Source organism: Mauremys mutica, chromosome 9 (assembly GCF_020497125.1).
Source record: "Mauremys mutica isolate MM-2020 ecotype Southern chromosome 9, ASM2049712v1, whole genome shotgun sequence".
NCBI classification, from domain to species: domain Eukaryota; kingdom Metazoa; phylum Chordata; order Testudines; family Geoemydidae; genus Mauremys; species Mauremys mutica.
The window spans coordinates 11,842,614-11,867,049 of NC_059080.1; the positions used below are offsets into that span (position 1 = coordinate 11,842,614).

The window sequence follows — 24,436 nt, forward strand, 5'->3', positions numbered from 1 at the left end:
CCTGTCTCACAGTCAGTTATCCGTTTGCCAGAGACAGACGGGAGGTTTTTACGCCTCCATTGAAAACGTGGCCGTTCATGTCCCCACATGGAGGCAGAATGCAGACCATGGTGGGCCATGGTAATGATAGCAAGCTGAAGTCCCCGACAACAAAATTTCCAGGTGATCAGTAGAGCTACTCCATTCACGGGAAAGAGTAATTCCCAACAAGAGAACAGATGCCCCCAGTGACTCATGGATTTGGTATCTATTCAAATCTGCAGTCCAGTCCCACATCCAAATGGGCTATTTGATGTTCTACCAGACAGACCACCCATCTCTGTCCCTATACAAATAAAAGACTTTAGGCCTTTGAAGCCTTAATGCACTATTTTAACATATGTCATTTGAATGGCAGTTCCCATAATATGTGTTTATCTTACTGTTATTTAAAAATGGTTAGAACCCCATGGTGATGATGATAGATCAGTATCTCGCTAATGGGCTTGGATCTTTTCAGCCTGGCTTGCTATATAACCCTTGCTACCAGGTTAGTCTGTGTTTCACAAAAAACAAGGAGAAATTGGTTTGGTTTCTGTACTGTCCAGGAGAAATAAATAGCAAAGAATGAAAATTGGGCCCAGGAACTAACTTGGGACATCCTCTTTTACTGACAATAAAGCAGCCCTGGTGCCACATCTTGTAGTTATTACAGGAAACTCTTCACATTGTCAAGTGGCAACGAGCAAACTCTATTAGCAAGACTCACCCTGAGAACCTCTCTGCAGATATACGCAATCCAGTCCTCCTTGAAACAGTTACCTTTTGTCTTCTTTACCAAATCTGTTACAGAGCCAGCTCCACAATATTCCATCACCAACTGCAGAGAGGCAAACACAGTATATATCCTTAACACAGCCCCCATTTAAACACACTGTGCAAGTTCTGGTCTTACACAGTTAGGCTTAACTACAAACGGATGGTGCTACCTCCAACCTCCGAGGACTGCAAGTGGAGTAAATTTTCATTTCACTTTGCTGCGGGTGTAAAACAATCCAGCCATGCCTCTCACTTCTTACAGTTCTGCGGGCACGTCTTTCCTTACTAGAGCCAATTGCGGGACGGGGGAGAATTTTGAGAACATTCAGAAAATGTTTTTGTTTCACATTTTTCAGAAAGACCTGATTTTGAAAAAAATGATCACAAATATTTTTACTGAATTTTTTGGTGTTTATTTTTCCTTCCTCCCCCATTTTTTGCTGTTTCCATTTTGCCACCGGAAAAAGGGGGAGGAAAAAAAAAGAAAGAAAAGGAGGGAAAGACCTAAAAGGAACAAATGAAATCAAAACCAGGAAAACCAAAAACATGGTTTTTCAATTTACATTTTCATGGGGAAAAAAGGAATTCTGTGTTTTGGAAAAAAGGTGATTTATCTACAAAACTATTTTGTGTCTTGACTACCTCGGAGTCTTATAGGTACCATGTCACCATAAAATGTACCAAGCCCCACTTGTGCTCCTTCTCCAATTCACTTCTCAATCATAAGTGGGGCAGATAGGCAGGCAGAAAGTCTCTCTCTTGCAAAGTGGTCCTCAAAGCAAAATCTGGATCACTTGAGTTAGACTCAGGGCTAAGCACACTGGGGCTCCCAATGAAGATTTGCTCTCCCAGGGAAATCTGATGAACACAGAAGGGATTCAACCCTTACCCAGAGCTGATCATCCTGGCCTGCAGGGCTCTGCTTTACAAATGCTCCATAATACGTCGCAATATTCCGGTGATGAGAATATTTCTTTAACATATTTATTTCCAGTTTGATTTCTTCCTCCTCGTTCTGTAGCAAGAACAGAACACAGTAAAGATGGTAACGTATTGATCATTGCATTGTTTTCATAACCCTCTGTTCTTTGAAATCAAGGGCGAGGCCTTCCTACAATCACAGGAGCAAACTCTTCATTCTTCTGTTTAAGACGGACCTGGCACCTAAATCACAAGCAGTTACAGCTTGAGCTCAACAGCCGCACCTGTCTAATTGTGGCTGTAATAGACCCGTATCCTGTGTGGACTGAGAACAGATGGGGACCTGTAACTCACTCCTCAGTGGGTTACATATATAGTCATTTATTCATGGAGAAATTAACCAGATTTAAGCAAAATAAAGTATTACTACTAACATTTCATATTTAAATAGGGCTTTACACATTTTAAAGCATAGTACATACATCAACTAATCCAGTGGTCCCCAACGTGGTGCCCATGGGTGCCATGGCGCCCGCCAGGGCATTTATGTGCGCCCGCCTAGTGCTCAGCAGGGGAGAGAAGCTGCAGCCCCGTGCCTGCCAGGGACAGAGAACTCCAGGGCTGCAGGCTCCGGTGTTCTTGGTCCCTGGCAGACACGGGGCTGCGGCTTCTCTCTGGCTTCTCCGGGTCTGCAGACTGCGGGCGCCGGTGTTCTCTGTCCCTGGCAGGCGCGGGGCCGCAGCTTAAGCCGGAGAGAAGCTGCAGCCCCGGGCCTGCCGGGGACAGAGAATTCCGGGGCTGCGGGTGCCAGTGTTCTCTGTTCCTGGCAGATGCGAGGCCCACCTACTGCCCAGTCGGGGAAAAAAGCCAGGCCCCACGCCCACTGGGGACAGAGTACTCTGGGGCTGCAGACGCCAGTGTTCTCTGTCCTCCCAACTTCTCTCCAGCTTCCCTCTGCACTGCCCAGAACGGGCGCCAAAAAAAACCAAAAACAAAAAAACCCCACTCTGACTCTGCAGAATGGACAGAATGCCGCCCCGTAGCATGTGCTGCCCCAGGCACGTGCTTGCTCCACTGGTGCTTGGAGCCGGCCCTGTATGTGAGTAATTGCTGGCGCCTGCCACACTCTTCTGAAAACATGAATGTGCTACTGGCCACAAAAAGGTTGGGGACCACTGAACTAATCCATCCTCCTGATACCCCCACAAGGAATTGATTATCCTCCTCATATTGCTGCTAGGGAAACTGAAACCAAGAGAGGGGAAGTGACTTGCCGAAGGTCACAAAGCAATTCAGAGGCCAAGCCAGGATTAGAACCCTGTTCTGTTCTCCTCATCTTAGGGTTAGTCTAGCAGAGTGTAGAGTTGCCTACAGAAAACTGGAGTATTGCATCCATGTGCTCCCCTGTTTGCCTGTCGTACCTACCTGTTGTCTCTTGTCTTATACTTAGTTTTTAAACTCTTTGGGGCAGAGGCCATCTTTTGTTCTGTGTTTGCACAGTGCCTAGCGCAATGGGGTTCTGATCTCTGGCTCGGACTTTGGAGTGCAACCACAACATAAATAAATAACAGCACTATAATGAATTAGAAATAATGTCATTGGTAGCATCTAGTGGCATCCTCCATGAGATTATCCTTCTTTGCGAACAGAAATCTCTGATCCAATGGAGAATCCAGGCTCCTTTATAACTAGTCATCTGGGATGTTTCTGTCTCTGATTGGCAGACTTCTTTATGGACTCAGCTGTCTGTATTAGCATCCTCAAGAGATGGTACGTGGTTCCAAGTTAAGTGCATGTGCATTTAGCTGCCTGCTTTGCCATTATTGGAACACTGCAGCTACATGTGCACTGTTCTAAGGAGCTGTCTGTCTGCATCAGCTAAAAGGAACCAAGTAAGGCTGATAATTAGTTTACCTTTTGTTGCAAACTATCCTGGCACTTAGTAGCTGATGAAAAAAAAGGTCCACTGGAAGAGAAAAATGGCTGGCACTTGCAGGACATTTTTCTGCCCTCTCTCACAATTTTCCAGTAGCCTTGCCATTAAAGCATTCCATTAACTGTCAGCACGAATGTTTCACAAAAACAGTGACATTGTCCTATACCGGCTGTATGGTGGGGAGGGGTGAGACACATGGAGGAGTGATAGGCTGGAGCCAAAACCCCTCAAGAAGTCCTAGAAATGGGTCATCGCCTAGTATAAAACACCAAAAACCATTCCCAATAGACGCATGGTGGCCATGTGGTTACCCAATGACATTAATCCAAAAGAGAAATTTTGCCAGACCATAGATGCAGAAAAAATAATTGTCTTAAGCTTGAGAAAACTAGAAGTGTAAAATGGCTCCACTCAAAGCAAAATCAACTCTGAAGTATTAAAACAGCCGCTCTGCCATTAACACATGGCTCTCAAGTTGCATACAGTACCCCAACCACTTCATCTGTCTTATATTTGCAATGAAGAGGAAAGGGAAAACTCTGAACTCTGGGCTTGATTGTGCCCTATGTGCTACCCCAGTGTAATTAAAGAAGGTGAAGAGGAGCTGGGCATAGCTGTGACCGCCACCAAGAGAATTCTAGATGACTCAAGCCGAATTCCTCACAGCGGCTCTCAGCCAGCACATACTAGAGCAGAGCCGTAACAAGGAGTTTTTGCGCCCGAGACAAGGGCCGGCTCCAGGCTCTTCGGCAGCAATTCAGCGGCGGGACCCTGAGTCCCTGTTGGAGGGAAGGACCTGCTGCTGAATTGCTGCCGCGACTTCATTCATTCTTCAGCAGCAATTCGGAGGGACTCAGGGACCCGCCGCCAAATTGCCACCGAAGAATGAATTAAGCGACGGCGGCAATTTGGCGGCAGGTCCTTCCCTCCGAGAGGGACTAAGGGACCCGCCGCCAAATTGCTGCCGAAGAAGAGGTGGCAGTAGAGCTGCCATCAAAGTGCCGCCGATCGTGGTAGAGCTGCGCCCCTCCGCTTTGCTCGCCCTTGTTATGGCACTGCACTAGAGCATCTGCTGCACAACCCTGGAAGGTCATATTTCACTCTCCATGCCTGGCCACCATCTTGAGCCATGTGGCATTAGGGGAGGGAGGTTTCCGCAATCAATTGGGTGTGAGAAACTGGCCAGCTCTGTTGGCTAATGGGAGCAGGTCCTGCCCCTCTCTACCTATTACAATTTCCTTTCTAGCATTCATAAGGATTCTAGCAGGGAGCAAGAGCTTTGCTCCCTGTGGGATTCTAGTCAGCACAGACATAGGGATGGAAATGGGTGGGTGGGGAGGGAAGTCAGAGGATAAAGCCGGCCTGACCTTTCAAATGAGCCGTTCAGATACATACATATAGCAAAAAGCATTTTCAATGCCTGAATTAATAATCCTGGGCAAAGATGGGGCCGGGAAGGAATTTTATCATCTTCCTCTGCAGCATGGGGTGCAAGTCACTTGCCAGGATCATCTGGGCATCTGTCTCACATAACTCCCTGCCCTTGCAGGAGAGTTGGGCATTGGTGCACCTCAGCCCATGCTGTTCTCTGCCAATGGCACACAATAGTTTAGTCTCGGGGGGGGGGGAGGGGGGCTGGAATACTTTAGTCTCATTCTGGTGGTGGGTTTTGGGGTGAGGGTGGTTGGGTGGTGTTTAATGGCCTGGGATAGATTAGATTATCTGGTGGTCCCTTCTGGCCTTAAACTCTATGACCTTCTCTCCCCTCAGGGACTTGATCATTTACGGCCTCAGCCTGGGGAACTCCCCAGCTAGATGGGTTTCCCAGAATCCCCCAGTGACTCACAAGCTTGTGCTAGCTCTTCTCTTTGAGCGGGTGCATTCCTGCCGCTTTTTCATTGCTGTCTCTTTCCTTCAGAGCTTTTATGGTGTCCCGCTTTGTTTGCTGGTTGCTGCAGTTAAGCAAGCCCAGTTTTGTTTTAAAAAGTGTATTAAATGTTTTCTGCAGGCTCAGAAAGACACACAGATATGTGGTTATAACTGAAGATGGGCAGAATAAATTGTATGCTCACCCATCCCCCAGCTACTCCAGTTATAGACTTTTGTGGGGTGATGAAACCCCCACATACCCTTCTTCTCCCTATTACGGCATGCAGCTCTGGGGCTTAGGAGATTTGAGTTCTGCCACAGACTTCCTGCGAGAAACTGGGCAAAGTCATTGTCACTCTCTTTTCTCATCTGTAAAATGGGCATATTTATCCTTCCCTATCTAACTGGGGCATTGAGAATGTACATAAATGTATGTTTGTGAAGTGCACAAGTGTAATGGAGGCCATATATGAAAGTAGGTACATGTTTTTCCTATAACCAGCTAGTACGACCCCTAGATTCATCTCTTCCCATTATTAGCTTCCCAGAATCCTTGCAATCACCCTCCTTGCCATTCCTGATTTTCCTTCACCCCCACACTACCTTCAGATGTCCTTATGCCAGACTCTAGTATCTCTGATGAGGCTCAGATACTGTGCTACGCTGCTCAGATGTTCTAGTGATGACACAACAGGCTTCTCTGTTGAGACCCAGCCACTGGGCAACAAGCCTTGCAATCTAAACTATTCTGCCCCTACAGAGACAGAGGCACGAACTGCACAACAGGCAGGTCTTCGAAAGGTAAAAAGACAGAAACGGGGGTGTCTCCGTTTGGGAGCTGAGATACTGCGTGAAGCTGGTTACTGGAAAGTGGTAGGAGGTGTCAGTGGAAGATCAGAGGGTGAGAGAGGGTAGATGGTCCTGGGCATAGTGTGCTGGTCTGGGAGTTGGGAGACCTAGTTCAATTCCTTGCTCTGCTGCATGCTTCCTGTGTGACACTGGGCCAGTCACCTTATGTCTCTGTGCCTCTGTTTCCCATCTGTAAAATGGGGACAATAGGGGTGTTGTGAGGATAAATATATGAAAGACGGTGAGATGTTCAGATATGATAGCAAAAGGGGTGATATAAGGCCCTTCGGTAGATGGGGGTCATGGAGAAGGAGCGGGAAGTAGCCTCAGTGGTTGGATACATCCATATGCTCATGATTCCAGTCCTAATCTTCTCCTTGTTAATACTACTATGGGCCACATTTCCAAAGGGCCTTGAAATCTGCTTGTAAATGTTGCTGGCAAAGAAATAAAAGTCGCTCCCGGGTGTGCAGGCGCCACTGCTGTTTCCCCACACAAACCGAGTTATTTCTGGGCACAGACGATTGCATGCACAAAATTACAGGCTCGCGTTCAAAGGCTATTTTTGAAAATGTGGCCCTATCTGGTAGGTAGCAGCAGCACACACCTCCAACCTCAAGAGGAAACAAGATGAGGCTGATACACACTCTGCCAGGAGACTCCCTTACGACTGTTATGGCACCGATATTAGTTTTTCATTTAAATAAATAGCACTTCGATAACTGGAAAGACTGAAAGCAAGAGATTCACAGGGACAGCCTGCTGCTCCCTTCGCAGACACAGCTCCACAGGGAGAGTAATTCAGCAAGAATCTGATCTCTTTGCAAACACTTTGCTAGGTGTGATCAGATAACAGGAAGCAGAGCCTGTGTAAAGAGGCACAGAAGCACACATTACCCTCAGCTCTAATGTAGGCATTTAAAGCTCCCACGCCCCTCCCTGTTACATGACACTGCAGCACTTCCTGACAGATGTCCAGATGATCCCACACCCTGACCACAGCATCCTGCTGCGATCATAAGAAAGCAGCTCCGAATCTCGCAGCGCATGCTAGAGAGAGAACAGATTTACTCAGCTCTAAAACTGCCACAGTTCTCAGACTTGAACAAGCAAAGGCTGTAACCTCAAGACAAGAACGACGGAGGCTTCTCCAGGAGGGCTAGGAAGCTCTTCATTTCACATCACTTTATTATGAATATGCCCCATTGTCTGTTACAAGTCGACCGCCCCGTGAATGTGCCCTCAGATGTGGTGCATATTCAGCACATTAGAGTGGATGCATTTTGATATTTTTCAAGACTTTACTTAATATGTTTCAAAGCAGTTTTTCAAGCCCAAGGGAATAGAAAATAACTTAACCCCAGCTAGACCATAATGTTGTGCGAGAAACACTGAACCTTTAGCAGGCAACAAATTTTATTACATTGAATTCTTGGAGAATGAAAGTAGTTCAGTCTAAAATACTTCTATGGCCCCCTGTTCCTGTAATATATGAGCAGCTCACTTAATCTCACAACATCCCTGTGAGGTAGGGAAGAACTATTATCCCCTTTTTAAAGATGGACAATCAAGACCCAGAGAGACTAAGGCCTACATCAGTGGTTCTCAAACTTCTGTACTGGTAACCCCTGTCACATAGCAAGCCTCTGAGTGCGACCCCCCTTACAAATTAAAAACACATTTTATAACACCACTATAAATGTTGGAGGCAAAGCAGGGGTTAGGTGGAGGCTGACAGCTCATGACCCCCCGTCCCATGTAACAACCTCACAACCCCCGAGGGGTCCTGACCCCCAGTTTGAGAACCTCTGGCCTAGATCCTTAAGGGTATTTAACTCCTATTGAAATCAAAGGAAATTAGACACCTCAATACCTTTGAGGATCTGGGCATAAGTGACATGTCCAATGTCACACAGGAAGCCTGTGGCAGAGCAGACTTGATCTCCCAAGCACCAGGCTGCCACCCTAGTACCCTGGAAACTTTTCAGCTGTGAAATGGCAGACTGAGATCAATAAAACTTCTGCCTGCAGTCCTATTGCAACAAGCTATGAACTCATAAGAGCTCTTATACTAAGCAGGGCTTAGAGGGGAGAGCACCAGGGAAAACCCCAGAACAGGTTACACCAGCTTTAAAGATTTTGCCTTAAAGCGCTGCAGAATTCTTAAAAAGACACAATCAATTTTGTGTGGGATGATTCAAACCAAAACCAACCAGATCTGTTACTGGTAAATCCTCAGCTTGTAAAGAAGCTGTGCAACCCCCAAATAGTGGGTCAGATACCATCAATACACCACAGCTGCTCTGTGCTGCTACGGTGATGCAAAGCAGCTGTAAACCAGGATTAACCAGTCAATTAAGCAAGATTATGGCTGCTTTGTGTTTGCAGAACCGCACACAGATACTGATGTGAATCAGTGAATCTGGGCCTCTGGGTTAGCTTATCTTTCATTTAAGTTTGGTTTCCAACAGTGTACTGGTGCACACAATATGCCGTTATTTAAATGTGGAGAATATCAAACTGTGTGCAGCACAAGGGAGGAGATCTCTGTAAAGTTCCTTGCCTTGAGTTTTCACATTGATACTCCCTGTGGTGGTCTCTATCCCCTGCCCATGGATCAGGCCACTGGCACAACCCCCATCCCCTGTGAATCCCTGGGGCTCAGTGGGAGGCAAAAGCTATCCATACAACAGCTCTGTGCCATTGTGTCAGCTCTGGGCCTCTGGCAGCCCCTTCCCAGCTGATCTCTTTCTTGAAGTCTGGAGATGCTCAGATCTGGGAGTCTGATTTGGGTTCACACCCCACCACAAATTCAACCTCTGCCACTCCCCAAAAACCTTTCCTCTTCGGTGACTCATTTCTACAACACAATGTAGATGCAAAAAGAACAGGAGTACTTGTGGCACCTTAGAGACTAACAAATTTATTTCAGCATAAGCTTTCGTGGGCTACAGCTCACTTCTTCCGATGCATAGAATGGAACACACAGACAGGAGATATTATACATACAGAGAACATGAAAAGGTGGAAATATGCATACCAACTGGAAGAGTCCAATCAATTGAGATGAGCTATTGTTAGCATGTTCTCTGTATGTATAAATATCTCCTGTCTGTGTGTTCCATTCTATGCATCCAAAGAAGTGAGCTGTAGCCCACGAAAGCTTATGCTGAAATAAATTTGTTAGTCTCTAAGGGTACGTTTACACTTACCGGGACGGTCGACGCGGCGAGTTCGACTGCTCGGAGTTCGAACTATCGCGTCTGATCTAGACGCGATAGTTCGAACCCCGGAAGCGCTAGTTTGAACTCCGGTACTCCACCGCGGCAGGAGGAGTTGCCGGAGTCGACCCTGGAGCCGCGGAGTTCGCTTCCGCGGCGTCTGGACGGTAAGTAAGTCGAACTAGGGTAGTTCGAATTCAGCTACGTTATTCACGTAGCTGAATTCGCGTACCCTAGTTCGACCCCCGAGCTTAGTGTAGACCAGGGCTAAGGTGCCACAAGTACTCCTGTTCTTTTTGCGGATACAGACTAACACGGCTGCTACTCTGAAACAATGTAGATGGCTAGGCCTGTACCCACAGAGCTAAAAGCAAAGTCCCAGCACTTTACTAGTCCAATTGTTTAAAAAATGTACCCTCTCCACAGACAGAAAAGGAAAACCTTAGTAGTTTGACCTTATATATGTACACAAGTATATTTTAATCAAGATATAGAGCCTGGTTTTTATTCATACTACAGCCCATTTGTACTACCCTGGCAGTGTAAAAGGGCCTTAAAGTGGGTGTGAGTTACACTATACTTAATCCTGCTTTAAAGTTCTCCTTTTCTTAGGTTATGTCTACATGATACAGCGGCACAGGTTAGACAGCAAAAAGTGCTTTTCTGTCCCCACAGTTTACACCAGTTTCCCAAGAGACACAAACTATATTGGCAACAACACTGATGCCTGTATAAATGTGTCTACATTAGGGATTATACTGGGTCAGTTAAGTTGGTAAAAGTCTACACCCATAACTGACAGAGCTATGCCAGTACAAGTTTTAACTATAGACCAGGCCTACTATTTCGGAATAAGAATGCCTTTTTCCTTTACTGTTTTAATCCACTTTGGAAGTGGATTACACTAAACCAGAAAAAGGCATTTATAGTCAAAAATAAGAATGTTCACACATGGCATTATTATATAGCTTTTCTGCTTTAAATGCACACCCTACCTTATTCTGCATTAATTTTCATGTGTAGAAAGTCCTTTAGTGTAAACAAGAATCAGGCCCATAATATGCAAGAACTGAATTGCAGGAAACTCTAGGGGGGAAAAGTTTTTTGGCCTTTCATGCTAATATTGTCTTGAGGTGGCAAGTTGCTGTACTATAAAACCAGCTGCACTGATCAGAGGAGGAACAAAAAATCAATGCTTAGCAAATTCCATGACACTGTGTTCTAACTCTGACACCACTTTATAAATGCGAGCAAGGACTGTGCCAATTAAACTGTCTCCTTCTCTCATCTATCTGATAAAAAAAAAGCAACATTTGCAACTCTAACATGTTCTTTCCTGCTTGCTGTCAGTGTGACTACAATGCCCTAGATTTTTGTACTGCACAGAGGAATAGCTGGCGCGTGAGGGGAAAGGATGTGATGAAACACAGCAGGGGCAGCACAGAGCTACAGGAAATCTTCTATTTGCTATCTCTGGAAACAGATAATCAACTAGCAATAAGCAGGAAGAAAATTCTTTTCTTCATCATTATAGACTAGCAAAAATATACAGACCCACTGGCCCTGATTGTTTTGCTCCCATTGTATAAACGATTGAAAACAAAAAAAACCCTTGCTCATACAACCAGCCTCTGCACGTTAGGGAAAAAAAACCCAGTTCCCAGCAAGCAGTACTCATGCAAGCAGATCATCTTCTCCAATAAATTATCTAACTCTGTAGCGATCTGGCTGGTTGTTTTATATGTCCTTTTTGCTTATATCCAGACAACTGTTTTTTCCACAGATGCTCACTCACCTCAGTAACATTCATAACCTTGATTGCTGCTAGTTGTCCTGTCTTAACGTGGCGTCCCTGTGAAAATAAATGACATGCTGTAGGTAAAACATATGTACAGTATTCACCGACTCATAGAAAAGTAGGGCTGGAAGAGACCTCAAGAGGTCAGCTTGTCCATCCCCTCCCGTTGAGCCAGGATTAAGTATCTTTGCAAGCAAAATAATTCAATTAATCATCAATACAGTGATTTTGCATAGCAAGATTTTCTTGTTCAGTTGTATTAAGTCAATGAAAATAACACCTGCATGATGCAAAACCATTAGGATGAAATTCAGCACTGTAGAAGGTAAAGAATAGGAAACGCCTGTTTTCAGTGTCCAATGTGGAATTAGTTTGTAGATCTCAATACAGCTCCCAGGAAACAGGTGTCTCCAACCTGCAAACCAACATTTCTTGGTAATCTCAGCAGAGATGTCAAGGATTCAGTGAGCATAGAGCCCAAACGACCTTTTCGTCCCTCCACGTCAGGGCGGAGACAAGTTGGTGAAACGAGTGGGGATGCTGGCACTGCTTCTTTCTGTGTTGTACCCTACACATGGATAAACAGAGGACTCCAGTGTCCAGAGCTGTCAATCTGGCAACTTTTCCTCGGTTATCAAGGATTACCTTCAGACATCCCCCGCCCCCCAAAGGTTCTACACCTCTACCCCGATAAAACGCCACCCGATAGAACACGAATTCGGATATAACGCGGTAAAGCCAGCGCTCCAGGGGGGCAGGGCTGCACACTCTGGAGGATCAAATCAAGTTCGATATAACACGGTTTCACTTATAACGCGGTAAGATTTTTTGGCTCCCGAGGACAGCGCTATATCGAGGTAGAGGTGTATATTGTGAAATAAGCCTCTAGAACTCTCAGTGCTACTGCGGTTAACCAAGGGTCAGGTGCAGGGCCGGTGCAACCATTTAGGCGACCGCAGTGCTGGGATTTGGGGGGCGCCATTTTCTTCGGCAGCAACCACGGCGGCCGGATCTTCGGCCACCCCAGTTGCCACTGGCATTTAGGCGGAAGGAGCTGGGGCAGGGGAGCGCGGGGAGGGCCGCCCGCAGCAAGTAAGGGGGGGGGTGACGCACAGGGGAACTCCCCGCCCCAGCTCACCCCTGCCCCGCCTCCTCCCCGAGCACGCTGTGACTGCTTCACTTCTCCCACCTCCCAGGCTTAGGCGCTGCAAGCCTGGGAGGTGGGAGAAGTGAAGCAGCGACGGCGTGCTTGGGGTGCTAGTGCGTGGAGCAGGGGCGGGCGGGGTGCCTCAGGGTGGAGGATGGGGAGCTGCCGCAAGGGGGGTGCCTCAGGGCGGAGGGGGGGAGCTTCCACGGAGGGGGGGACCTGCTGCGGGTGGGGGGGTGCCTCAGGGTGGAGGCGCAGGGGGGTGCAAGGTGGAAGTTTCGCCTAGGGCGCGAAACATTCTTGCACCGGCCCTGGTCAGGTATCAACTTGAAAAAGCTTGTGGAAGTTTTGCACTTATAGAATAATGCTCTCTGCTGATATGGGGGAACCCTTCTGAGTTTTGTAATGCACACTGAGACTGGCTAACTGTGCAATGCTGAGACCTAGAAACTGAGACAAGCAACAGCCTTACTTTAAAATGCACCTTTTATACTTCTCTGTTCATCAGGATGGCTAGGCCACATTGCAATGGAAAGTACAGTGTATTACCATGCTAACCAGCACTAATCTCATAGTTGAAGATTGCATCAAATTACACGAGTTGACATCATATAGGTTAAATGCTCCAATTATGTTTCCCCTGGGCCAGATTTGCAGAAATAGCCTTCAGCTTTTTTAGTGCAATTTCTCTCCTGCAAATAAGTGTCTGCAATTTTGTACCCACAATTAACTGCAGAGGGTAAACCATAGGAAATCAGGTATTCCAACATGAACTGGTATGATCTGTGGACACTGTGATTTGCAGTTGCAATTTACACTTGTAAAATTAGAAGGTGAGTTGATCCTTTTAAAAAAAAAAAATCAGGCCCTATATGTTCAAAATTCCATATGAGAATTATTTTGGGGGCTAAGCAATTTTGCATTAAGAAAAATGATTCTTTAATATCAGTCAGTATGTCACAGTCCTTTTTTCCTTTATAAAAGATAAAAAATTCAGCATAGTTTTATATTTATGAGTGCTCTCTTCTCATGGGCGCACTTGTGGGCCTGCAAAGCTTTTTCGCATAACAAAGAAATCCTATCATTCTAGTTTAGCACAGAATTTAAGAGGAAGATAAATGAGACACACCCAAAACATGTGCATGACACACACATCAGTTTGTCTGACTAGAGAGCCTCTAGTGATGAATGCTACTCCAGACAGATGCCTGCCTTTGGTCACTATCCATTTCAGCTGACGTCAATCATGGTTAGTAAGCTTCCTTTTAGCAGCCACAGTTCCTTTGTTGGAGGCCATTGTTTGCAAATGTTTCCAGGCATTGAATGTCTTGGCAATACGGTGAGAGGACCTACCACAAAGTACAGTAATGCCAGACATGCTGGCACCCTGATTTAACCCCACAGCCTATCTGGAATTAAACATGCTGATAAATTCAGGTCTTTAGCCACTGAAACCTAGCAGGCAGCTGACCTCTCTAGGTGACAACAGCTTTAGGGCAGCTGTGTGCACTGCAAAAGGATGATACACGTCGTTTGCCTTTGAAAACGTATAAGGATTCTCATCGTTGCTGTTTCACAGCTAGATCGAGGATCGAGATGGGGGAAAGAAAAGGGTTTCCTTTTGTTATAAGCACAGAAAGTTTAGTACCGAGATAACGTTGCATGGGCTAAAGACAATTCAAGAGAATAGCTAAGAAGGGGGGGGGGGCTTGGTGTTTTACTTTGATTTCAGAACATCTGCCCAATTAACTTGTCCCTTTGTATAAAAGATAGCTGTTAATTTACAGCCAGCATTATCTCCACTCCATTCAGACCTGCTGTACTTGCTTACTTTTATCATTGTAAACCAGAAATGTCAAATCTGTCTCCACGTCAAGAAGAGAGGAGAAAAGCTGAGAGTAAATGATGAATTTTAAGCCATTCCTGCAGATTCACACTTGTTCCCATCCTCTCTGTGAGCCTTATCTTTTTTTTTTTTTTTTTGCTTGGATTTGGGGAGATAATCTCAGCCCTCACAAAATTCTTAAGAAAAGGTTAACATAAACCCCATGGATCAATTACTTGGGTGGAATGCAATCATTTAAAATGCCGGAAGGCCAGAATAGAGAGAACATTTTAGCAAGGTTGGAAACATCTTATGAAACAGTTTTTTAATATTGTCATGAGACGCTAACTGTAACGCTATTTGTGGTGAAATGTGGGGTTGTGGGTGTGATTTGTGGCATGCTTTCCAGAAATAAATAAGTAATGGGTCTACACCCTAAGTTCCTTAATGTGGCAGGGAAGAGGCTCTGTTCATAGCATAGCCTATGCACATGCTAACCTCTGTAATAAGCCTGACATAGGACGGCATTACACATGTGACAAATACTCCACATAAGCCTATGCCACCCGCATCTAGATATGCACAAACAGGCCTTTCCCACCAAATATGCTGGAGCTACTACAAGGTGGGCACATAACTGGTTGGAAAATCGTTCCCAGAGAGTAGTTATCAGTGGGTCACAGTCATGCTGGAAGGGCATAACGAGTGGGGCCCCGCAGGGATCGGTTCTGTTCAATATCTTCATCAATGATTTAGATAATGGCATACAGAGTACACTTATAAAGTTTGCGGATGATACCAAGCTGGGAGGGGTTGCAAGTGCTTTGGAGGATAGGATTAAAATTGAAAATGATCTAGTCAAACTGGAGAAATGGTCTGAAGTAAACAGGATGAAATCCAATAAAGGACAAATGCAAAGTGCTCCACTTAGGAAGGAACAATCAGTTCCACACATGCAAAATGGGAAATGACTGCCTAGGAAGGAGTACTGCAGAAAGGGATCGAGGGGTGGGGGAGGGGGGATCATAGTGGATCACAAGCTAAATATGAGTCAACAGTGTAACACTGTTGCAAAAAAAGCAAACATCATTCTGGGATGTATTAGCAGGAGTGTTGTAAGCAAGACACAAGAAGTAATTTTTCCGCTCTACTCTGCACTGATTAGGCCTCAACTGGAGTATTGTGTCCAGTCCTGGGTGTCACATTTCAGGAAAGATGTGAACAAATTGAAGAAAGTTCAGAGAAGAGCACCAAAAATGATTAATAGTCTAGAGAACATGAGCTATGAGGGAAGACTGAAAAAACTGGATTTGTTTAGTCTGGAGAAGAGAAGACTGAGAGGGGACATAACAGTTTTCAAGTACATAAAAGGTTGATACAAGGAGAAGGGAGAAAAATTGTTGTTCTTAATCTCTGAGGATAGGACAAGACACAATGGGCTTAAATTGCAGTAAGGGCAGTTTAGGTTGGACATTAGGAAAAATATCTTAATTGTCAGAGTGGTTAAGCACTAGAATAAATTGCCTAGGGAGGTTGTGGAATCTCCATCTTTGGGGATTTTTAAGAGCAGGTTGGACAAACACCTGTCAGGGATGGTCTAGATAGTACTTAGTCCTGCCTTGAGTGCAGGGGACTGGACTAGATGATCTCTCGAGGTCCCTTCCAGTTCTATGATTCTATGACCAAAGAGACAACAGGACAGTCATGACACACTCCACAGTAGCTCACACACACAGCCCCCAGTCACGGGAGGCAACGGGAACGGCAGAGAGGACACTGGACTTCTCCCAGATTTTATTTCTAAACAGCCAACAGAACGTTTAAATCTATTTGGACTCTTACCAGAGAGGGGCCTGAGGGAAATCTTTCCAATGCCTTATCCAATGAATAACAGTCCCCAGGCTGTCAGCATTGGCTGCGAGTCCCAGCCTGAGACTTGAACCCAGAACCTCTCAACTATAAGGTGAGCATGCTACTACAGGGATGGCTCTTTAACCAGCATTAATTAGCGTTGCCTAAAACATTTTTAAATTCCTGCATGTAGCTTTTCACGGACTATTAACATAATGCCCGTGCAGTTTAGCAGTGAGGCTTACCAGAGGTTGCATGCTAAAGTTGTTTTGATGTATAGAAAAGGCTACTGGCCTTTCTGGCAGAACGGCAGTGATAATACAAGTAAAATCACTGCTCCCTTGGCTTTTCAGCTGCGGCAAGTTTCTTTTCCTGGCAAGCTTTATAAGTGGTTTTAAACATCTTCAGCTCCACCCTGAAGTTCTCACTCAAGCCACCTTCCTGAGTAAAGACCAAGTAAAGACTTTTTTTTTTAATGTTTGTGTTTTGTTTATCAATAACTTTCAGGGGTTATGCACAGTTCATGGGAACTCTTGTGCACTGCTACTTCTCTAGCAGCCACAAGGGTCTGTTTCGGTAAGCCAGGCAAAACTGGTATCTGTTTTCTAAGAGGTGTTGTTTTTGGGTTTTTTGCTTAAAGCCACCCAGTGACTGTTTTGACCGTTTCGTTGCTGAGTAATATCAGCCACTGTGTTTATGCTGTGGGACATCTTAACAAGCCAGTTGTTTAAGAGTCAAATTCTGGGCACTTTCACTGACGTGAGTAGTCCCCCGGTGAGTAAGAGAAGCGGAATTAGGCCCCTAAATAAAGGAAATTGCTTTGAAAACACCTTCCAACAGCAGGAAAGGGTTAAAGGGCTTCCTCACCCCACCCCACCCCACAAACGACAGATGCTAAAAAGCTGCTAAGCTGTTTTTCTGCAGAGTGCTCAAAGGGAGCTAGAGGCATTTGGGTGGCAGCGTCCTGTGTTAGGCTAGTCTTAACTCACGCTTCGGGCTCAGCAGAACTGGGCTGAAGGTGTTTGCGAGGGAGTGACTCCATGTAGTTAATAAGAGGTTTGTTTAAGTTTCAGTCTTAATCTATGTGCTCAGTTTGTTAGTCTATTATGACAGTTGAGAGGATAGCCAAATTATCCAGCAGTGCCCCTCCACCCCCCTCCCGTGAGAGTCACTCAGGTTTTCACCTTGAACGCTACATTAAATAATAGCAAACTCAGCAATAGCCCAACCATCTAGCAGTGCTCAAACACGACGACTTTTCTAGTAAAGATCTCGCCAACATTTTCATGCATCGGGGGCTTAAAGCAATTCTCCCACTGACTTGACCAGGCCTTGGATCAGGCCTCAAATGGCAAAATTCTTCTGTAGCATGTTTCCAAAGAAAGCTTTGTTGCACTTTCCTATTTAACTCGTCACTGTAATAATAGTTTGCAAAACTGAAGTCAGTTTACACATTCCCCTAAATCTACTTATTGCTGATCACAGCTACATTTGTGGGGGCTCCTCTATGCCAGAGATCTGGTTTTTGTGTGGCTCCAGCTGGGTATTCACACAGCAGGGCAGAGAATGGGACTAGATTAGTCCATGTATTTATCTTCTCAATTAATTTAGCTAGAGGAGCCCTTAATCTGCGTCCCCTAGTGCGTGTCAGACACATTGTACATGCATATGGAGAACGGCAGTAGTTAGTGGTCAGGCTATGAGCTAGACAAGGGGCTCTGCAGCAATTTCATGGATTTACAATGAGATTCGTTTGATTAGAAGAATTACTGCAAATGCTGCTCCATATCAGGAGCAAGCAAATGGTTTTCCTGTGTGGACCAGGCAGCAAGTCCCGATTCTCAATTACACTGAAGCTGCGCTTGCAGAGCAGGGATGGACGCTCACAGCCACCTGGCCCCAGCAGAATTCCTGATCTAATTTATGCTGGTGGAGTATGGTCCCTTGTGCCAGTGCATCAGACACAGCGGAGCTCAGCTTTGGCACACGCAATCCCAACATGCCCCTTTACACACCCTGTGCCGGGGGGGAGGGAAGTGCAGCTGGTGCAGAAGGTGGCTCCTCCAGCTCTGCTCCTCCAGCTCTACACAAATGGAGAGTCCCTCTGCGCATGGGCATCTCCACCTGGTTTGGGACGGAGAATCTGAGCCAAGGGCTCTAGGTTGCAAGTGTCTCATGACTGATTCTGGCTTCCATCTCCTCTTTCCCTCTCACTGATGATTTACTTTGGCTCAAGCCAGCCCCTTGTAGCTCCCATCCCACATGTCTTTCTTGGCACCAAGCGCTCATTTGCTTCCCCTTGTTTCTGGGCCCATCCGCTCCATCTGTCCCAGCTAAACTGAGGCGAGAGGAGCTCGTGAAAGGCAGAGCAACATCTGCCTCACTGTTACACTGCTGAACTTTTACCATACCCTTGAGGTCATACACCAACTGTACAGGGGGAGGGATAGCTCAGTGGTTTGAGCATTGGCCTACTAAACCCAGGGTTGTGAGCTTAGTCCGTGAGGGGGCCACTTAGGGATCTGGGGAAAAACCAGTACTTGGTCCTGCTAGTGAAGGCAGGGGGCTGGACTCCATGACTTTTCAGGGTCCCGCCCAGTTCTATGAGATAGGTGTATCTCCTTATATTTATTTTAAAACTTTTGACCTGACATGGCATTTCCAAGGACAGTGACTGGTCCTAGTATAAGGGAGCCCACAGCACGGTAAAGGAAACAGGCAGCCACCCCCTCACTTCTCATAAGTGCAAGGTGAAGGCAAAGCTGCTCAACTGCAGGCTGTTATTGCTGGTGAACTGAAACAAGTAGGTTCCCTCTTCAAAACCCACCTCTGGACTTCGAAACTTGTGCCTGTCTCTCGCCAATGTGCGTGTGTGTGTGTGTGGCCCCGTGGCTCCTGGCAAACATCCAACACAGCCTTGTGTGTCCGACAGACTGGGACCCTCCCCTCTCCTGGTAGCTGCCGGAGAGCATGTGAGAGAGTGGGCGCTCCCCTGGATAGGGCACAGGCCCCCAGTCGGAGACCCATGGCCTAGTCCAGGCTTTGCGAGTGACCTTGGGCAAGTCATTTCACGCCTCTGTGTATTTTCGGTATTGAGATGGGAAGTTCTTTGCGACTGACTGACTGGGTGCCAGGTGAGCAGCAATAGTGCACAGCGTGTGTATTCGGGGGCTGCTCGGGTCAAGGCGATGAGCTGCGTCCCACTGACCAGTTTTGCTTTCCCAGGCAGGACGTTCAGCCTTCCCGGCTTTCAGGGCCGGCTCCAGGGTTTTTGCCACCCCAAGCGGCGGGGAGGGAAAAAAACAACAACAACAAAACGCCGTGATTGCGAGCGGCGGCAGCTCCACCACGTCGGTTCTTCTTCGGCGGCCGGTCCTTCCCTCCGAGAGGGACCCGCCCCCGAATTGCCGCCCAAGAGCCTGACGGGCTGCCCCTTCCCCCTGGCCGCCTCAAGCACCTGCTTGCTGAGCTGGTGCCTGGAGCCGGCCCTGCCTGCTTTTGGCTGGTCCCAGAGAAGGGGAGGCTGAGGGACAGCGCGCTGCAGCACGCCTTAAGCCTCACTGCTTGGTGCGCGGGGGGGGGAAAGGGAAACTGTTTAAATGGGACAGGAATAATTGCAGAGGAACAAGTTGTTAGGAGTTTATAGCTCGTTTTTGTTAGTTAATGGTCTGAGGCAGAGCTCAGGGTGGTTAATGCACTAAAAACAAGCATTGAATTGCAGTTATGAACAATTTCTCCAGGATTACACCATTATAAACCATAACAAATGATTTACAACGGCAGTTGTGACAGCCGGGGTGGAAAAAATCCATCACTCTTTGGCAGTTAATTACCAGACTTCCCCTCTCCCCACCCCCAAGGAATTCAGGACACTCCTTGACGGGTTTCTAATTCTGATTATGGCCCAGTCCTTTTGTTTTAATCATGCAATCGGAGGTATTGCTGTGGAAAGCCCACTCTGGCTGACGCTATAAACTCTCTGTGGCAGCTCTCTGACAGCCTTGCCTGTTTGTCATATGTTGAGTACATAAATCAAACTGCACGTTCCCCTGAGGGATTTTTCCATCCTTTGAGGTGGTAGGAGTCCCTCAGGCCTGTGAGCACAGGCTCTCTTAGAATCATAGATCAGGAAGGGACCTTGAGAGGTCATCTAGGCCAGTCCCCTGCATTCAAGGCAGGACTAAGTATTATCTAGACCATCCCTGACAGGTGTTTGTCCAACCTGCTCTTAGAAACCCCCAATGATGGAGATTCCACCACCTCCCTAGGCAATTTATTCCAGTGCTTAACGAGCTTTATTCCACTTCAGTTCTGGGAGGCCCCTCAGTTCCATTTGTCATCTGCAAAGCTTCTTCCTTCTACTGATTGCTTTCATGCCAACAGGGCAAGATACGCCACAATCTGCAAAGCCACCGGCCGCCTGTGCTGCCTGGATGCTACCCAGTGGCAGGCAGTGCTGAGAAGCAGCGTAGTAGCCCAGTCAGAAGCCTCAACCTGTAGACACATCACATTCCCTCAGGCACCTCATCTCTATTATACTCCAAAGAGTTCTACCTCTCACTCAAAATCCACAGCAAGCACAGTTCTAATGCTGGGGCACCAGGGCAGCTGATGGCTGGATAAAATCTTTCTCCTTCCCCGCTCTCCATAAACATCTGCCTTCAATGGTAACTAGAGAGCTGCCTCTGCCATTTACCATTGCTATAGCCAACAATGAGAGTGGAAAGCAATGGTGATAATGTGAGAAAATTTCCTTAACTTATGACACCTCAGCAAACTAAACAATCTTCCTAGCTCTCAACTGGCCTAACCTTAGAAACTCTGGGCTAGAAAGCTTAGCTGGGGTGAACTGGCATTGTTCCACTGACTTAAATGGAGCTACACCATTTACGGATCTGGCTGCAGGAATCTTTCCCCAGATAGGGGTGTTAACTGCAACCACGTCAGGAAAACCATATACATGTGACTCTACAGAGTAAGATTACCCCTGCCCACCAACTCCAGTGAACAACATGCTAATTAATGCACTGCAAATAATAAAAAATGTTCTTTATGGTTCCTAATGTTATTCTTATGTGGTTAATCACAAATGACCTTGTGAATGTGTATGTGCCACGCAGTATACAGTCAGCTATTTATTAGCCTTTAAATGGGAAATATAGGTAAGAATATAGAATTGAACAACTCCATATTACACTACAGAACAGCAAGATGTAAAAAATCAATGGTAATCTAACAATCTTGCATGTTGATACATAAAGAGTCAGTCAGAGATTAATTATTGATATTCAACATACTGTATTAAAAACACAGCAGTTATATTAATACCATGAATTAGAGAGGTGAAATATTAACAAAATCGAAAACCACTCGAAAAATCAAAATTTGTCACATTTCATTCTCATCTAGACGCGATATATCGAACTCCGAACGCGCTCCCGTCGACTCCGGAACTCCACCACCTCAAACGGCGGTGGCGGAGTCGACGGGGGAGCCGCGGACGTTGATCCCGCGCCGTGAGGATGGGTAAGTAGTTTGAACTAAGGTAGTTCGACTTCAGCTACGCTATTCGCGTAGCTGAAGTTGCGTACCTTAGTTCGACCGCCCCCCAGTGTAGACCAAGCCTAAGAAACCGCTACTTTTGTTCTTTCCTCCTTCTTCATTCAGAGACACAGGACTTTGTACATCCATGTAAACAAACAAGACTGCGTCAAGAATACCAGAATCCATCTATTTCTACTTCCAACTGGAACATTGCCAGGGCTCCAAAATTTGACTAGCTGCTTGGGTCGAAAAGGGGCAACAGTAGCAGCACGTTAGTCAAGAGGAGAGATTAGAGTATGTATCTTTTTCCATTAGTTAGAATGCAATAAAAATCCTGGGGTGTGCATGTCACCTTTTCAGAGCAAATGACTAGAACGAACAGATGTGGGAGGAAATAGACAATTTTTATACCCATATTGCAATTGATTATACCATGATCCACACGAACTGTACAAACCAAAAGGCACTCAGCCACCAGAAGCAGCCTTTTTTCCCCCCCCCTTACAGTTCCTATTTCCTCCCATTGTACCAGTGGAAATGCAAAGTGTATGCTTTGCTTAATGTTCATCGGTGTTTGACTGCAGGCCAGTGCGAAAAGAAAACCAGACAAAAAGAATGAACTTAAACCTTTTCACAAACAGCTTTGAATATCCACATTTTTGCAATATAAACACCAGATTACTGTCCCTGTGCAAAATGTGAATGCAAAATATGAATTTGACTTTGAGGTCCCTTCCTGCCCTACATTTCTATGAAATATGAAACAGCTAGGGTTCAGGACCAAGAAAATACTTCTTTCTAGGCTTTAGGAGTGTCAGTGTTGGCTTCTCTTTGCTCCCATCGGGGTCAATGGGATTTGTACCATTAACTTCAATGGAAGTAGAATTAGACCAAACACTGCACACTTTTGAAAATCCCACCCGGGACATACAATGAAGGAAGGTGTTTTACTTTGAAAATTGGGCCCAAGCAGCCATTATTGCTAACATTTAAAAAAAAGGTACTCATTGATTATGCCTGAGAAGTCAGTGCAAAATGAGGTAGCTGGCAATGATGGCTACTGATACAATTTTAGTTCAACCCACTGCTGCCCAAGTGGTGGTTATAGGGCCTTTAGAAAGTGCCCTTTTGCCCTCCCCTGTGGCTACCTAGCTATGCAGTGAAATGCCGCTAGGTCCTGATGCTCTTTGGAGCCCCCTACTGGAATGTCAATTACACGCCAGCTGTGCTAGCACAACCGTGAAAGGCACGTAGAATTAGGACAAAGGTCACTGTATTTTTACTCCCATTTCAGGCTCTCAAGTTTTGGACTGGGGTAACGTTCCACTGGCAGAACTCCTACAGATGCCATCAGCCAACGTGTATAATGATGAATGGGAAAAAAAATTGGATGATCTTCTCAAGGCTCATTTGAACAAGCTGTAGCCCTTGGTGGAAAATGGAGGGAAATGGTAAGCAGCAGCACATTCGACTACATACAGTTAATGAGCTAGTCTGCCTGGCGCCCTTGTGGTCTATGTGGACTGCAGAGACCTCGGGGCACACGTATAGGGCAGCACAGGTGCAGCTATGCTCAGTGACGGCCAGACCCAAGTCCACTGAAGTCAGTGGAAAGGCTCCCGCTGACTTTAATGAAGTTGGCTCAGACGTTGAGTGATTTACATCCAAGCGTCCTGAAGGAAATCCAAAGGAAGTCTTCCTAATTGTTTAACCAGGAAGACTAAGGCTTCTCTGAAACACTGGCTGTTCCCAATTCAGAAAAACACACAGGTGTTTAACATGTGCCTAAGTGCCATTACTTCAAGGGGACATAAGCATGTGCTTAAAACAAAGCAAGTATTTAGGCACTTTTCCTGAATGGGAGCCATTATTAGGATCGAGAGAAAAGAGAGGTTCCACGCCTAGGTATAGACAGACACAGAGCAGAGCGAGAGTGAGCAGAAGGCGACGCGTGAAAAGGCAGGCTGTTCAGTTATTCCCTTTCCTCACATTTTATTTATTGGGACATAAAACCTGATTTCTTTAGGCTTAAATTTCAGTATCTACATAAATAACGGTTTAAACAGTCTTCCCATTCATCTTGGGTTTAAACATTTGTCACACCTCTTAACATCTGTTGAAACACATCGTAGGGTTTCCAACCTCAGAAATGCAATTATATAAGGATGCTGCTATCTTTCCATGCCAAAAAACGGTGATTTCACAAACACAGGAGGCTTTATTTGCCTCAAAGATTTTCTGACTCTGTGGGTGCCTGCTGGCAGAAGGGATGCAGGCTTCCATGAGTCAGCAGCAGCGCTGGAATTTAACTGCCAGAAAGAACTGGGTGGGAAGGAATAGGGGGCCACTTTCATTTCGTCTGACCAGGGTTCACTCTCAAACTACAAGGGCTCAGACCTCAAAGCCCCTGGCATAAGGCCAAAGCTGCTCAGCACCTGTGGAATCCGAGGGTGATTTATGAAACCAAAGTTCTGTGGCACCGAGAAAATATTCATACTAAAAAATAAACAGTTTAGGAAAAACTCAAGCTTTGGAAGTTTCTCTTCTCATTTCACAGGATGAGGCCTGTACAGAGAGACTTAAAGTGGGGTGAGGTAGAAAAGTATGTCTCCACGCCAATGAATTCTCTTCTCTGACTTTAGCAGTCTGTATCCAGCTTCAGAAACATAATGGACTA

General features: G+C 46.0%; 1 protein-coding gene across 1 annotated transcript in view; it reads right to left on the minus strand.

Moving 5' to 3' along the window:
• NRK (Nik related kinase) overlaps window positions 1-24,436 on the minus strand; it is a 129,456-nt gene that overhangs the window by 73,602 nt on the left and 31,418 nt on the right. The window contains exons 3-5 of the mRNA XM_045030447.1: window positions 11,390-11,446; window positions 1,688-1,813; window positions 749-859 (exon numbers count right to left, since the gene is read on the minus strand). Of these exons, the coding sequence (XP_044886382.1) occupies window positions 749-859; window positions 1,688-1,813; window positions 11,390-11,446 (294 nt within the window). The remainder of the gene's footprint in view (window positions 1-748; window positions 860-1,687; window positions 1,814-11,389; window positions 11,447-24,436) is intronic.